This window comes from Plutella xylostella, chromosome 23, assembly GCF_932276165.1.
Source record: "Plutella xylostella chromosome 23, ilPluXylo3.1, whole genome shotgun sequence".
Lineage (NCBI taxonomy): Eukaryota > Metazoa > Arthropoda > Insecta > Lepidoptera > Plutellidae > Plutella > Plutella xylostella.
The window spans coordinates 9,834,015-9,849,663 of NC_064003.1; the positions used below are offsets into that span (position 1 = coordinate 9,834,015).

The 15,649-nt window shown below is 38.6% G+C and overlaps 1 protein-coding gene across 2 annotated transcripts in view; it reads right to left on the minus strand.

Moving 5' to 3' along the window:
- LOC105391306 (myosin-11) overlaps positions 1-13,827 on the minus strand; it is a 98,965-nt gene extending 85,138 nt beyond the window's left edge. The window contains exons 1-4 of one of the 2 annotated variants that reach the window (XM_048629532.1): positions 13,564-13,827; positions 7,848-8,329; positions 5,049-5,162; positions 1,625-1,705 (exon numbers count right to left, since the gene is read on the minus strand). In XM_048629532.1, coding sequence (XP_048485489.1) covers positions 1,625-1,705; positions 5,049-5,162; positions 7,848-8,141 — 489 coding nt within the window. In that variant the 5' untranslated portion in view covers positions 8,142-8,329; positions 13,564-13,827. The remainder of the gene's footprint in view (positions 1-1,624; positions 1,706-5,048; positions 5,163-7,847; positions 8,330-13,563) is intronic. The other variant, XM_048629530.1, reaches the window with a different exon arrangement.
- Between the last annotated feature and the right edge of the window lie 1,822 nt (positions 13,828-15,649).

Genomic DNA, 15,649 nt, shown 5'->3' on the forward strand with positions numbered 1-15,649 from the left:
TAAGTACTTGAACATATGAATATGATAGGGGCTTATGTACATGATATAATTATATGGGCATCACTAGGTCTAATACAGTTCTAGAAATACGACACCTATAGGAAAGATAATGTTATCCATCGAAGATAGGTCCAAGGTATAAGTAAGTTTGTTAAAGAGCAGCTGTCATAATTAACCTAAACCAGTCAAACAACTATCGAATGCAATATGTTACTAACAAAGTAATTACCAACAAGTAGGGAAAATTTTGGCCTGAATTTCACCCTTCGCAAGTAGGACCTGATACTCATTAATCACCATTACCGAATCTCAGCGAAGGAATGCCAGTCATTTCCTAAAGTATCTTGGCGAAAAATGGACGACTAAAATCAATTTGAGGGATAATTTGAGTGGCCCCAGCTTATTTGCGCCTCCGTAATGTAAAAAGGTATGAACCTAAAAAACCTACCAAACCCCTTGTGAAGTTTTATTGGTGATAAGATAACATGGGAATTCTTTCATTGCATGTTACGTTACAGCAGTGGGTATCCACCTTAAGGACTCTCATGGGCCCTATTTCTAGAATCTAGACTGAAAATTATTTTCTTTGCCTATTATCCTACTTATGCAGGTGTTATCGTCAGCTAGTAAAGCACTGACCCCAAAACGTTCCTAACAATACTGTGCTGTTCCAAATGTTTCTATAATGGTATTTTCACACGGGGTACAAAAATAAATCAAAATTATATAGGTACGTACAGTTAAGAATTTTAATTCCACATTTTTAAGGAATACCGGTAAAGTTCTGTTATCCGAACATATTTCTTTAGTACTTTCTTAACTTCTATTCAAAAGTACCGATTACGAACGATTAACGAAATCGTTAAGAATAACTGAGGATCTTAAGACGCCCCTAATCATAAATAAATTGTTCCGAGCCGGGACTCGAACCCGCGTCCCTCGCGTGGGGCGCCCGCGGCGGATTCCCACGGATATTCTTCCTAAAGGTAGCATGTCGTTTAAGAGTTTTCAGAGATCCGTTACAAATTTTCAAAAATGGAACCTTTGTAAGTAAGTAGTTTTTGGTATAATAATAAACTGTATTGTGGAAATAATACTGCGTTACCAGTAGGTAAACAGTTTGCCGCCGACTGAGTTAGCAGCGCATCGGTTTAGTATGCATAGTACCTATGCATGGTATCTTTGGGCTAGTAGTAGTTAGGCCACTGTCAACGCAGTCTGAGGGTGCCTTGACCAGAGATATGCTATGCAGCAATGGTGCGATGATGTGAAAGAATCCGTAACCACAAGTTCTATGCTATGTGGACCAATGCCTATGATTGGTGGATATCCAACGCATCCATAGCATCGTAGCATACCAAACCTATGGTGGAAATGCACCCGCTTATTTATACACTCACGAGCAATGAAAGAGTTCCACTTACAAAATGTCGACACCAACTGAACCCCATTATTTTCAAACATTTAATTTAGAATTTGATCAAAATATTACGTTTCTCGCTGGTAATATCCGATCAAATCCGATGCCCTCTTAAATTTACTTCAATGTTGCAGAGCTAGTCTTTTCTGTCTAATTTCTCGTGAGTGTACTTATTCTATTCTATTGTACTAACATGCTACTGACCTGATCATCGCGAGGTGGTGGCCGCGCCGCCTCCCGTTGCAGATGTATTATCTGTCGCTCCTTCGATTTGATTTCCTCCAGCTGTAAAAAAATGTATAAGTATTTGATAAACTAGTTCCATAGAAACATGGTAGGTATAATAATATACCATAGAAATAAGACTACTTAGACTAGACATCAACAGTGCAACTTGATAAAGAAACAAATAATTTCAGTTTTAACCGTTAGGTAGTTTATTTATTTCTATGGGTCTAACTTTAAGGTCTAACGTGATCATCGAACTGAGTTGTAAGTAGTAGAGATCACAAATTGAGAAAAGCAGATTCGGGGATACTGAATTTTAGGTGAAAGATAATCGGTAAATCAAAAATCAGATAAATGGCATTATAGGTTGTAGTTGCTTAGAAGGCTCAGCGGCCGCTGCGTACGCCTATATTTTACAGATTTGAAATGTTGCTATAAAATTCAAATCAGGCGCAATCTTTCCTAGTTCTAAACCGTCACTTCCAAAAATGGAAACTTGAAAATAAATAATTAGGTATCCTAAACTTTATATAAGGCCGGGGGCCTGTTATCTTTGTGATTTGTCTAGAATGACATCCAACAGACAAATTGTCGCATTTTACACCTACGTTAATGCACAAATAGGTCCACTTGTTTAAAAATTAAGGAACTCTCAAAGATCACGGACATTATAATAACAGATTAACTTTATGGATTTCTATGTCTATAATAGTTAACACTAGGTATTTGTGGCGAGCTCGCGTTTTGAGCTGGGTCCATATTTGTATTATTTCCTCGTAAGTAGATCTCCGTGTATCGTAGCCTCAAATTCCAAGACAATCTAGCTATCCTGATACATATGTGCCGAGGAGGCTACGATACGGAGAAGTTATAAAAATCTGGACTCAGCTTTAGTTTACTCTGGTCAAGTCCTCCTGGTTAAATCAGCCAGCCAGAACTCCGCAACTCCTGGATTTTTTATTTGTTTGATGAGCACGCAAAAAGGGTCAGCAGATAGCCGTGGTAGGAAACTTAGGCTAACCGGCTAATCAAGTGCAACTGCAATCCCAAACGCTCCCATAAAACAAAAGAACTACGTTATTAGTTAGACCAGGCCTGTGTCACTCCGCGCGTGGGCGGCGCAGGCGCCAGCCTGGCGCCTGCCCCATCGAGGGGGCGAATCTAGTCGGCTGCCGCAAGCGGAAGACGATACACGCGCGCGCTATTTGTTCCTATTTCGTACTAGTTTATTTTATTTATTTATAAATGTCGTATTTAGGTATTTATTAAAATTTATGAATAGAAAAATGGACAAAAAAGAAAAAAAACAGCAAAATACTGTGCCGTATTAAAATTTAATTGCTTAAATACGGATCGTGATCCAATTTTTTTTTAGATTACCAAAAGATGCTGACAGGTAAAACTAATCTAAGTATTTTATTGATTTCTTCTACGTTCCTTATTTGAAATGAAATAAATCCGAACTACAAACCCTTTTTTTCTCCATGTTGAACAAAGTCTATTCCAATTTTGTTTTCGTTAAAGTATTAAATTTACAGACACAACTACCTTCAAAATGTATTAATGAATCGATTATAAAATGTGCGCTGAGTGGGATTAGTGCTTAACGAAACTAACACGTTCTGTATCATAACATAAATTATATGCATAATATAAATAATAACGAAAAAAAAACATGTTTTCACAAAATTAAATGTTTTAGGTACTTAGATTCATACATATTTTATGTACTTCAAAATATCTTAACTATGAAATTGTTATTGTTTTTACTGGTTATTTTCAATAGAAAAAAAGTTTGGAATAGCTTTGTATTCTAAATTCAAATTAATTTTGTTTTAAAACATGACATTCTTTTTACAAAGTCAGTCCGTTGCTTAGTAAACGTTGTAGTCTGTGGTGCTGGGTCCGAGACTTAAGTTCGACATTCACTTGCTCGACACACGATTTTTCGAAAAGTTTATTTGTCGATCATTTTTGTTTCGAATGAACGATTTTTCGAAAAAACTATTTTACGAGGGGTCGCAAGTTCGATACAACTGTACCCGTATCACGAAAATTCGAGCTAACGAATAGAATCGAATGCGAGTGCGACTATTGTCAACTTGACAGCACTTTCGAACTCTTTTTACCTTTCGAATGAGTTTCGAAAAGAATGACCACAGAGTACATAATATTATTCTGACAATGACCTATGGATAGCTGTCAAACTTTCGCAAATCTATACACCGCCATTTTGTTGTTGACAGGTTGACAGCACTTTCGAATAGACTATCGAATAGAATATGCTGCGTTTTTTCCGGATCGCTCTACTGTATTACTAAATACGGTTTTCCGATAAATTAAATGAAGATGGAATTCAATTAATGCAATTGTCACATAAAATAAAAAGAGGTTTAGAATTTCAAAGAATAAATAATGCATAATATAACAAAATTTTAAGTTTAATTAAAGTTACAATATAAACAAACTGCGTTTCCGCATAGAGTAAAAACTGCATAAGCAAAAATAACCACTTCAATATTTTACACAAAAAAATATCAAAATATAAACGAATTATAAACATAACAAAACTTGTACTTCTTAAATAGCAATACAAGCTATTTAAATAATTATAAATGATTTACCTTTTTGGTATTTTGTGTATATTGAATTGGTTTATTTTGTTAATATAATGAAATAAAATAAGTACTTAAAGTTATTAAGTAGTTAAATCATTTAAATAGCTTTTATTGCTATTTAAGAAGTACAAGTTTTGTTATGTTTATAATTCGTCTATATTTTGATAAATTTTTTTGTAAAATATTGAAGTGGTTATTTTTGTTTATGCAGTTTTTACTCTATGCAGAAACGCAGTTTGTTTACATTGTAACTTTAATGAAACTTTACATTTTGTTATATTATTTATTCTTTGAAATTTTAAACCTCTTGTTATTTTTTGTGACAATTGCATTAATTGAATTCCATCTCCATTTAATTTATCGGAAAACCGTATTTAGTCATACAGTTGTATCGAACTTGCGACCCCTCGTGTAATAGTTTTTCGAAAAATCGTTCATTCGAAACAAAAATGATCGACAAATAAATTTTTCGAAAAATCGTGTGTCGAGCAAGTGACTGTCGAACTTAAGTCTCGGACCCGTGGTGCTGAGGCAACCCTAAGGTGGCTTCTTTTTCAATGCGTATAACCACGTATAACTTATTATGCACCGTAGTCCAGTGAAATAAGGCGCATATTCCCTCAAAAATTAATTGGTAGGTAAGTAAATAAAAACGTGTGCGGCTGGAACGCGATCTAAATTAGATCTTATTGCTTATGGGATGGAGTCATATTTCTTTGCAAGCCATTGCGAAGATGGACTTCTGTACCTGGTACTAGTTATTATTCTGTGGTTAGACTTACCAGTTTATGGCACTGTGCTCTAGCGTCTCTATGGGCAGCCAGCTCGAGCGCTGCGTGCCTCGCGGCCTGCGCGCGCAGCTCCGCCGCTCGAGCGCTTTCTGCCGCCGCCGCCACCTGCGGAGGAATGGAGGAGATACCTTCTGTAGAAGATGAGCATAGGAATCCGTAGTAGAATCCGAAGTATTCGATGTAAGTGGGCCCTATTACCCTTCTTCCAACATATTGAAGGCCCATAGTTGATTATTGAAGTAATATAAGCATCATCATCATCATCAGCCTATAGGAGTCCACTGCTAGACTGCCTTTCCCAAAGCACGCCACTGGATGCCGTCTATAGCTTTATATATTAGTTCTATGCCCGTAATACATATATCTGCTCCAGCTGGGAATCGAACCCGGGCCGGGCTGCGGTGTTTTAGTCGGTGTACTATAACCGCTACAGGGTAAATATTTTTATCATTCCATCAAATCTATAGGTACTGACTACCTACATACATCCGCTAATGAAGCCACAAGCTGGACAATGCAAAATGTGACACAAATTGAGGTTAGGCCAATATTTTCATTGCAGTCGCTAATTGACATGCTTTTACTGTACACAATGAATAGTGACATCCAACTAATGATTTTAACGCCCCTTCAATTAAGCCCAAACGACCCAACTTCCCTGTAAAACTTCACACATCGTTGCAACGAACTTCCGATTGGGTGGTTTCTAAAATGATCAAGATATTGGTGCTAGCCCTTCTTGCTCAAAATTCTAGGTGCCTTGACCCATCCAATGCCTTATACAGTGAAGTGTTTGCCTACCACAATGAGACAAGTTATAAAGCCCAATTTGCCTACAAAGTGGTCAGCAAACTCCACAGGAGCTTCCGACAGTGGTTCTTCACCATCATCTTCTGTGAGTTCACGTACTTCGAAAACAGGATCGTGAAGTATGCGGAGACTCTGAACAACCCCGTGTTACTGCTGAACAGTTGCCCTGCCACGGACAGAGTGAAGATCAAGCCGAAGATTGACACGCACGGGGAGACGGCATACATCGTGTCGTCTGATGAGATCACCCCAGAGATCAACGAGTTCGTGATCCGAGCGCTGGTGCGGACCGGCGTGTGGAAGCCTCGTAGCGCCGTTATCTTCGTCATCAACGTGCCCGTCGAGGTCGACAGCTACTTCTACCACACCATGAAGACTCACTTCCAACTGCTCTGGAGCAATAGGATCACCAACTCGGTCCTCGTCGTGTGGAACGAACATTTAAGGCTGTACACTTTCAACCCGTACTTTGACGAGGTAAGAGAAGTGACATATCAGAAGGACATCACTAAGCTCCTTGCCAAACAATACAACAACTTATACGGCAAAGAGTTACGATTGAGCGTTTTCAAGAAAATCTTCGTTTATGATGACCCTGGGCCGGTTAAATGCAACTCTAGGCTCACCACTACTGTAATGCAATTTCTGAATGCCACATGCAATCCAGTGGCTCCAAGAGATGGGGCTACTGTTGGGGCTCTATTGGACAATGGCACAGCTACAGGGTCTATGCTAGACCTCATAGATGGATTCACAGAGATGGAACTCAGCTCTCGGATACTACAGAACAATTACTACGGGTACATAGACACTACATACCCTCTTCTACAAGACGAGTTGTGTTTTCTAGTGGAAAAATCTAGCACTCAGTCCAACTTCATGTCAACTATAAAACTTTTGACGCCGAATGCTCTTCTAGGGTTTGCAGCTATTGTGGTTATTTTCTTTGTTGTTGCGTTGATTACCTACAAAACTGAGATTACTATTTGGCGCACTGATAGAATACAAACATCGGGGGAAACTTCGATGGAAGTGGTGAAGTCTTTGATCAGACAAACGCTGGATGTGAAGTTTATGGGACCCGTGTTCAGAACACTGATGTTGTGCATCATGATGTATGCTCTCATCATTAACTCAATTATTGACGTTAGTACCTAAGTTCTGATTATATGTCTCTTAACTTGATACGATTTTATATAATTTTTATTATTATGCTTGCTAAATAACTTTTAAGTATGTGCTTTTATTAAATTTCAGGGCATTATAACTTCAGCTATAACATATCCTCGATCAAAACCAGACATAAACACGCTATCAGACCTCGCCAAATCCAACCTGATCTTAGCGGTTCACCACCGACACATCAGTCTCTTCGAAGCCAGCCTGAGCCCGAACTACCAGGACCTTCTACTATCTCCAATGGAAGTCTTCAGCGACAAACAGTTCAAAGACGCTATAGACAACAGAAAGTTCCAATACGCAATGCTGATGAGGAAATCTGATGCTCAGTTCATCAGCAGGAAGATATCCAACATGAAGGACGGTCGACCTCTATTCCATACGGTCCTGGAGTGTCCCTTACCATGCTTTATTGTTTATGGTCTTGAATACGGCAGTCCATACCTTCCGATACTGAACAATCTTCTGCACCATTTGAACCAGGCTGGGATCCTGAACTATTGGACGGCATCAGAAGAGAGCGTGTTATACCAAACCCATAGTCAGATCCTGTACGCAGCTGGTGAGGTGCAAGGACAGAAAGCATTGAATATGGAAAACCTCCGCGAAGTATTCTACGTTTGGCTAATAGGATTGTTCATTAGCGTTATTGGATTGATTTCCGAAATTGGATATCACGCATTGAGTGTTTCTCATGTTAGGACTCGTTGAACTTAGTTATAATTTAAGCCTCTTAAGAAGGATAACTACGTAGTACCATAGACGCATTTTTGTTATGTATATAAATGTTGTGTTACAAACCTTGAGTTTCTCTTGAAGACCTCTATTAGCCGCCTTCAACGACTGAATCTCAGTGGAAAGCCTTTTCAATTCCACGAGCTTATTCGCCGGCGCCTCATCATTATGCTTGTCCGGCAGCATGATCATTCGCAGCTGTTTCTCTAGGAACTCTTCCTTCTTTCTGTATTCAGTCTTGAGGTTTCTGATTGCGGCTTCGTGCTGGGCCTTCAGTGCCCTGACGCCGCTCCGCTCGACGTCGAGGGAAGTCTTCAGGGTGTGGTTGTCGGCGCGCAGGCGCTCCACGAGGCTCTTCATCTTGTTGAGGAAGGCGTCGTCCACCGTGCGCCGGTGCTCGTCTCCCGCTGTCACGCTGGAGGTCGAAGAGTCGGTGGCCGCCTTCTTGTGACGTCACCAGTCGTTGTCGGGCCCGTCCGCCCGCGGTCCTACGCCTTGTTGCGTCGCTACTTCGTTCGTTCGATTCGCTGTCGGGTGCGTTCAGGATTCTGAAAATAAAGAACATAAATCACATCAGATGTTACAAAGAGTTTTGCTCCGCGTTACATCGTAAACAGTGTTTTTGTAGGGAGCTTGTAAAATCGGTCACGGAATTATTTTAATCCGCAGTGTAGGAAGAGTCGTGGGTGCAATATTTCCATGACTTTATAAGTTGGTAACCAAAGACTAGATCTGATATTCTATGTAAAGAATGGAACACTATAAAATTACTTAATAAACTTATCATATTTTACAGATCATTAACTAGACGTATAGGTACTTATTATGAATTTGGAACCATGTTAAGATATCATAAAGTCGTATTTTAGTGCCTAACTGCCTAATCATATCGTATCCCAGCTCGTAACTTATTACCTAATTAAAGAATCGTTAACGATGACATCAAAGGGTTTTTATTCCGAGCCGTTTTCGTATCCCTTATTAGTGCTATAACCGACTATAACGATAGTAACGCTACTATTAGAGAAATATAAATAGTATGAAATAGTAGCTATTTAAATAAAAACAGGGCATGTCATTCAACGAGCTGACATCATTTCAGTAATAGGACGTCCTCATAACATGCGAAAATATTATTATGAAAACTAAAAGTATGAAAACTGTCGTAGCTAAAATTTTATTGAGTGCTACTTCGGCTATTGTTATTTTTTCAGTCATTGTGATACTGTAAAACCAGATAAATCAGTACAATCTTCACTTTCAGCTGGAATTTTAACTCTCTTCCATTACACATTGGACATTTCAATATAATAATATATGTATGAATCTCTTTTAGATCTTAACTATGAAACTTTTGATACTGAAATATTTTATTTATTTTACGAGTATGTATGTTTTTTGCAAATATATTACTATCATTAGTAGCTAAACTGAATCACGCCATATGTATGTAATGCAGACTTAACTAAGGCAACCTGCCAATTGTCTATGCCATCTAATAGTCAGTTTCCTGTAAGTAAATATAATTGTCTGTCTTCAGTAACGGAAAGCTTGCACACAGCTGCGTGCTCAGAACTTGGAAGTGTATTTATATCTCCGAATTATGGCGATGGTTGACGTTATTTTGCTATTACACCAAGAATCATAGGCATAGTTATAAATAGCTGTATGGTAGCTGAAGCTTTCTGTAAAGTTTTGGTGAGCTTTTCAGTTAAGTTGGTACCTATTCGGTGGGTAAAGTACCTATAGGTATGCTTTTGCCTACGGTTATGATAATATATGTAGGTTATAAAGTTTACTAAAATATATCAAAGCTTTTTAAGATGTTCATCAAAGAGCCAAATTTATTGTATAGTTTTTACAGTTTTCATTTCGGACAAATGGACTAAAAGAGCTTCTGATACGTGACTTAAATCTTGATTGATCACCGAACAGGTTTTCCAGTAAATCTTCGGTCTAATAGCGTAGGCAGACATCCTCGTTGATGTATGTATCTGGAGCGAGCATGATGAATGTGCAGGCAATTTAATAAGGATATACCCTCTCAGAGGACTGCAATTGACACAATTACGGCCTGGATTGAACCCTGTGACTCTATGACCTATCGTGTTACACTTGGCTTTTGTCACCTTAGTGTTAGATTATCTAGGTAACGCGATGAGATGGGATCGCTTTCTACCAGCACTAAGGTATTTAGTATCAAGTACTTCATCAATCATCATTAGTATTGCCACATATTGCTACGATACAGGGTCTATCCTTACATATTCATTAATTAACTAATTATTGAGGTAAACAACAAGTACATTGTACCTAAGTTTTAGTAAACAAATCATTCGTAACAATATTAAAGTCTCGCACCTACGTACGACACCGAGTTGTCCTAGGTCAATGTTAGTCTACCTACGCAGCTGTAGGTACTTGGCACGGAGATTCTCTTCATCAATCATATTCCACTGGTAAGTACTTCGTTTACATCAACAGAGTAGAGGGGCTACTCTTGCTAGCGTATCGCTGCTGGGCTCACAAAGACTCGGAGATAAGACTCTATCTCGTTGCATTAAACGTACCCATTGCATGACGGACATTTCTCCAAAACTTCGGATTTCGTCAAGCAAGAGTGACCCCAGTGATCTCATATGCAATATGCGCTGTATATGTGTCCGAATCTTAATTTAGCGAGCCATTCATGCAATACTGTTTGTTAGTCAGTCGGTGAGCATTTATTTTGGCAACGAGATTCATCTCTAATGTAAAGTTCCCGAAGAGAGTATCAAAGACTCCTTGCTACTTTAGGCATCATGTTAATATTATGTATAGATAAAGGTAAAAACTGTCACTAAAGTAACTTTTAGTATGAACTGAAAACCAAAGCTCCTATAAGCTGCGTACGGACAGACAGGTACGGACATTGTACAGACACGGTACAGACATTGGTACGCGTAGTACGTAGTAGTGAAAATAATTATAACACCAGATGATCATCGACCATTAATTGGTCTCCGGCTAGTGTAGGTGTGCCTTCGGACTATGGGACGATCAGACTATCACATAACGTGGTTACCTATGTCACCAATAAATGCGATTGCTTTTAGCTAATTAGGTAGCTTTTATACACGGAAATTCATACACGTTATGCCGTCGTTTCCATCCTCGGCCTCGTATGAAAATCTTCCAACCAGTATCGACTGAATATGTTCCTACGTTGTATGAACGTACGTACGTTACCAAACAATACGGTAATCCTGAAATAGCCGTGTACCGTGTGACAATGTGTCAGTGAGCACAGAAATACCCGCGACCGCCGCGGCGCGTACTCCCGCCAGCGAGGAAATGCAATGTCACTCACACAGAGTGAGATAGGTACGTATTATAGTGTGTGGTTAGTGGAATTAGGAAGTAGGTGTACTGTACACACAACAATGTAGTGGCATTTTAAAATACCCGCTTTAAATTCGAAGTAAAATTTTCAGGGAAACCAAAAAACGGTTTAAATTAGAAAGACCGATGATAGTGTTTTTTTTTCTGAAGGCGGTTTTATAGGTCCTGAAAACTTGCTTGATTCTAATTAACAGGCAATATCCATTTCCTTGTACATTATCACCCCTAAAGGCTTACATAAATAAGCATTGTCTGCCGTGACACGTTACGAACTCGCCAATAATAAACTTTCAGTGGATTTAATTTTAAATCAATATGATAGCCAGCTATGTAAACAACACTAATGCACCGCACAGTCCACGCCACTCGCAGTGCATTCCAACATGGCCTTCCTAATTCTGTTTTGTTTATAAATAAGCTCTTTAATATATGGGTAGGAAAAAACATACTAGCTACTGTGACAACGTAATAAATTAAAAAGCTTAAACTACTTAACTATGATTATAAAAAATCCGAATCATAAATATTCTTGATCGGGTGTAGTTTGCTGCTTGTTTCCTTTACGTGGTTAAAGGCAGACAAACACACCTAACATACACAGTTCAAACTTATAACTCTCTTGATTTTCAGTCCTGGGTTATAAACCTATCAGTACCCTATCTAACCATATAAAATAAAGTACATTATTGTATGCACTGAAAGCTTATTTATGAGCTGCATAATATTTAATTAGAAGACCTTCTGTGTAGGTACCTACCCTACCTGTTAAATATTATAGAGCCTCTTTCACTCTTAAGATGAAACTATTTTCCTAGTAAGTACTTAAATAATGTTCTTACAGTTAAACACTCAAATGAATAGCTATGAAGGAAGTAATAAAATACTGTCAGTCAGTTTGTCATGCATCCAGCTGAAACTACGCATGACTAATGTAAGTGTCGTTTGTATGTCTAAGTACTTGTGGGTTAGGCAGTTGCTTTGTGCTTTAGAATGTTAGTTACAGTACATAGGTACTTAAAAAAGTTATTTTTGCAAACCTAGTATCAAGAACCAAGAAACACATATAAGTAATATCATCAAAACGGGTTCTTCAGGAATTTAGGCGTGAGAATGACAATATCACTCACTTACCTGAAGGGCTAGTACGGGGAGCATTTAAGACGTGACAAAAGTTTTGTATCGCCGTCACTCACATCGCGTAGCTTCAAGCGTGAGCGCGACGGAGAACTTTTGTCACGTCTTATTAGCGCCCTGTGCTACAGGGCCTGAATACCCTAAAATCACGCTACCTAGTTTTGAGTTACGTCTAATAAGTATGTTAACTTTTATTATTTTTTATGTCCCTCCCTGTGAGGCAGCATACATTTCATTTGTTCTACATCTTGCCCCTCGAGTATAAAAATTGCCTAGCAACGAGGTACAAACAATAAAAAAAAGAAAACGATTTACAACAAGTGTAACGAAAAGTCAATGACATGAGCGTACTTTTTTACGTAAAAAACTATATATTTTTGTAAGATAACTTTATATATCAGTATTTCTACAGAAGCTTGAATAGTACCTACCTACCTATAGTACAATACAATTAGTACAATGATGGCTATATTGGCGTCCGTAGAGCTAACGAAACATCTAAGTACATTTAAGTTTTTTGGGATTTGTTTACTTTTGTTGTTTCATTTGGTCATCTCTAAATCCAACTCGTGTTGCTCAGAGGATCCAACCACACTAATCTCACAACAAGATGATGCATAGAATTCCTCAAATCAACATTACTACCTACATTCATCATAGTCTATAAAAATATATTATGTTTAAGCCACAGTGTCTCGGCCTTCAGAGTTCTGGTGAATACCCGTGGCAGACAGCCAGCCCACCATATTTACTGAAACTTTCAGACGGTATTCAGCTATAAATTATGATGAATAGATGCAGACGACCGGATGGCGCAGTGGTTAGTAACGTCACGTCAGCTGGTGTAAGGGTTCGAATCCCGGGCCATTTTTATACTTGAGTCTTGAATGTTCGTAATTATAATAATAAGAATTACGCACACGGTTTGGAGGTAAGTAAGTACCATCATGGAAATTCATGCTACTTAGCCACATTTTAAAACAATACCAGTAGCAATACGCAACTTGCTAATCGTGTACTGTGTTGATAGTAAACAAAAGTTTTAAGGTTGCCGATACCCTCATATAATAAATGCTCACAAAATATATAGTTAGTAGGTATGTTTCAAATGGCATGATATAGTTGTTTAGGTTGTGCTTTCTAAGGTCGATAAGCCGGTCACGCGATATAATGTTTTGCGTTTATTGATTCAACAATTTCCCAACATGCTTCCTTCGTTCTTTGTAGAAAGGATTTACCTAATTTAACTAAAAATATTAACACCAACCTTGACAATAAGAATCCTTTAATAACATCCAATCGCTAAATTATGTCGGTTATCGTCACCCGAAACACAATTTTAAATTCCGAACTTTCGAATCAAATCGAGTTGCACTGCACTTCGTTTCCCGCTCGATTAAAAAAATAACACCAAAATTAAAAACAAAACACCATGCAGTTTCTGAACTTATGATTAAAAAATAAAAATATGTACAAAATGGAGGGAAACGGGCGGACCGCGCGGAGTGGGCTTCGGGACTAAGTTTAGTGGGCGGCAATCCGCCCAGCTATGACGCTACGCAACGCGTCATGCTGAAGTGAAACAGTTTTTTAATGCAAATAGAGTACGAATCAAATAAATGTTAAAGTAATTTGGTAAACAAAATATTGGATTGGATTGGACATACCTAGTGGTTTTTCATACTGCGGGTCTTGGTGCCTGTAACTGCTACGGCGTAGCCCGTAGCGGCCCCGTAGCCAAAATGAGCTAATTTACCTGAAATGAGATTTACTGTTAATAGTTCAGTAACTTTCTAAGTTTTCATGAAATATGTAGGTAAGTAAGCAGATTCTTTTCATCGCTGTAAATAGATGATACAGCAAGGACTCATACCAACGTAGAAGTACAATTATGTTTCAATTCAACGAAACTTGCATTATAACCTACACCGACATGAGAAGAAGAAGCATTATTTATAATCTAGTTTAGGCATCTACTTCAGTAAAATGTTCCTGACTTGAGCTCTATCTACAAGTGTATGAAAATATTGGGGACTCTATCAGCTTAACCGATTGAATCCTTTGAAATCAGACTCAATCGAACACTACTTCGGGACGCAAATTATGTATAATAATTCTAGTGATGGCTAGATCCTGCATGACTGATGTAACGTGTGTAACACTCGTCGGTGTATAAACCGAGGCGATGAGCGAATTCAAACGTTATTGACCTATAAATATCCGAGCTGAGAAAGAATTGTTTACTATAACGCGCTTTCAGAAAGCTTCATGCCATCGCCATGTTTGTATGGAGTGTCTGGCTTGTTTCGGTAAAATTAGGTGCTTAACTATTGCATAGGGCTGGGAAAGTATAGGAGCAATTTTACGTATTAGCAAACATTAACTATGAAAGCTCAACATCAGACTAGCGATACAAACATAATAATATTATTAGAAATGGTCACTCCAGTTAATTGAGTATTTTTATTAGCCTGGATTATATAAGCTAGTAGTCTAATAATCATAACTAATAAAGTACCTACCTATTTAAGTATAATTTGTAAGCTAGATAGGTTACAAAGTGTTATGTTTGAGACAAATAGGAAGCGAGGTTAAAAGAAACAACGTGCTAGCACGATAGCTGATTACGCACTGGTTTATTGATAGCTACCCGCTTCTCGCGGTACACAACACCCCTCCGCAACTAAATAAGAACATAACACTTGTTTTCTTACTAATCTAGATTACAAGTTATCTTACAATAATAATTAGGTAAGTACCAACTTATACATATAAAGTGCAACTTATGTTACTTAATGTTTATAATTAACTTTGGGTAAATTTCTAAGGGTCATGGTCCCACCCCTTCTGGGTGCCTGCACGGCAGGTGTGATTGGCGAACTACGAGCATCATCGTCAGCATCATAGAACTCATCAGATGGCCCCGGTGCTGGGCACTGGCCCTCTCCCCTGACAGGTTCCGAGCGCGCACATTCGTTGGTGTCAGGTGTGTCATCAGACAGCGGGTGAGTCACCGGTGCAGCGGCGGCGGCGGCGGCGGGCGGCGGGGCGGCCTCAGTGGCGGTAGGACTCGGTGGCGAGAGTGGACTTTCTACAACTGAGGGCGAGACTATTTGCCAATCACTGAAATTATCGTCCTCTTCGACTTCCATGGAATGACCAGAGTATTTTAGTATTTGATTCTTATGTCTTTTAATAGTTAAGTTGAAACTAGGTATGTATACTAAATAGACACTTTGACCAATATTTCCTTTTATAACAGCTTTTACCCAAGATTTCTTATTCTTATCATACATGCACACTAATACTATTTCATCTACGACAAAGTCTACAATTCTTGATCCTTGGTACAA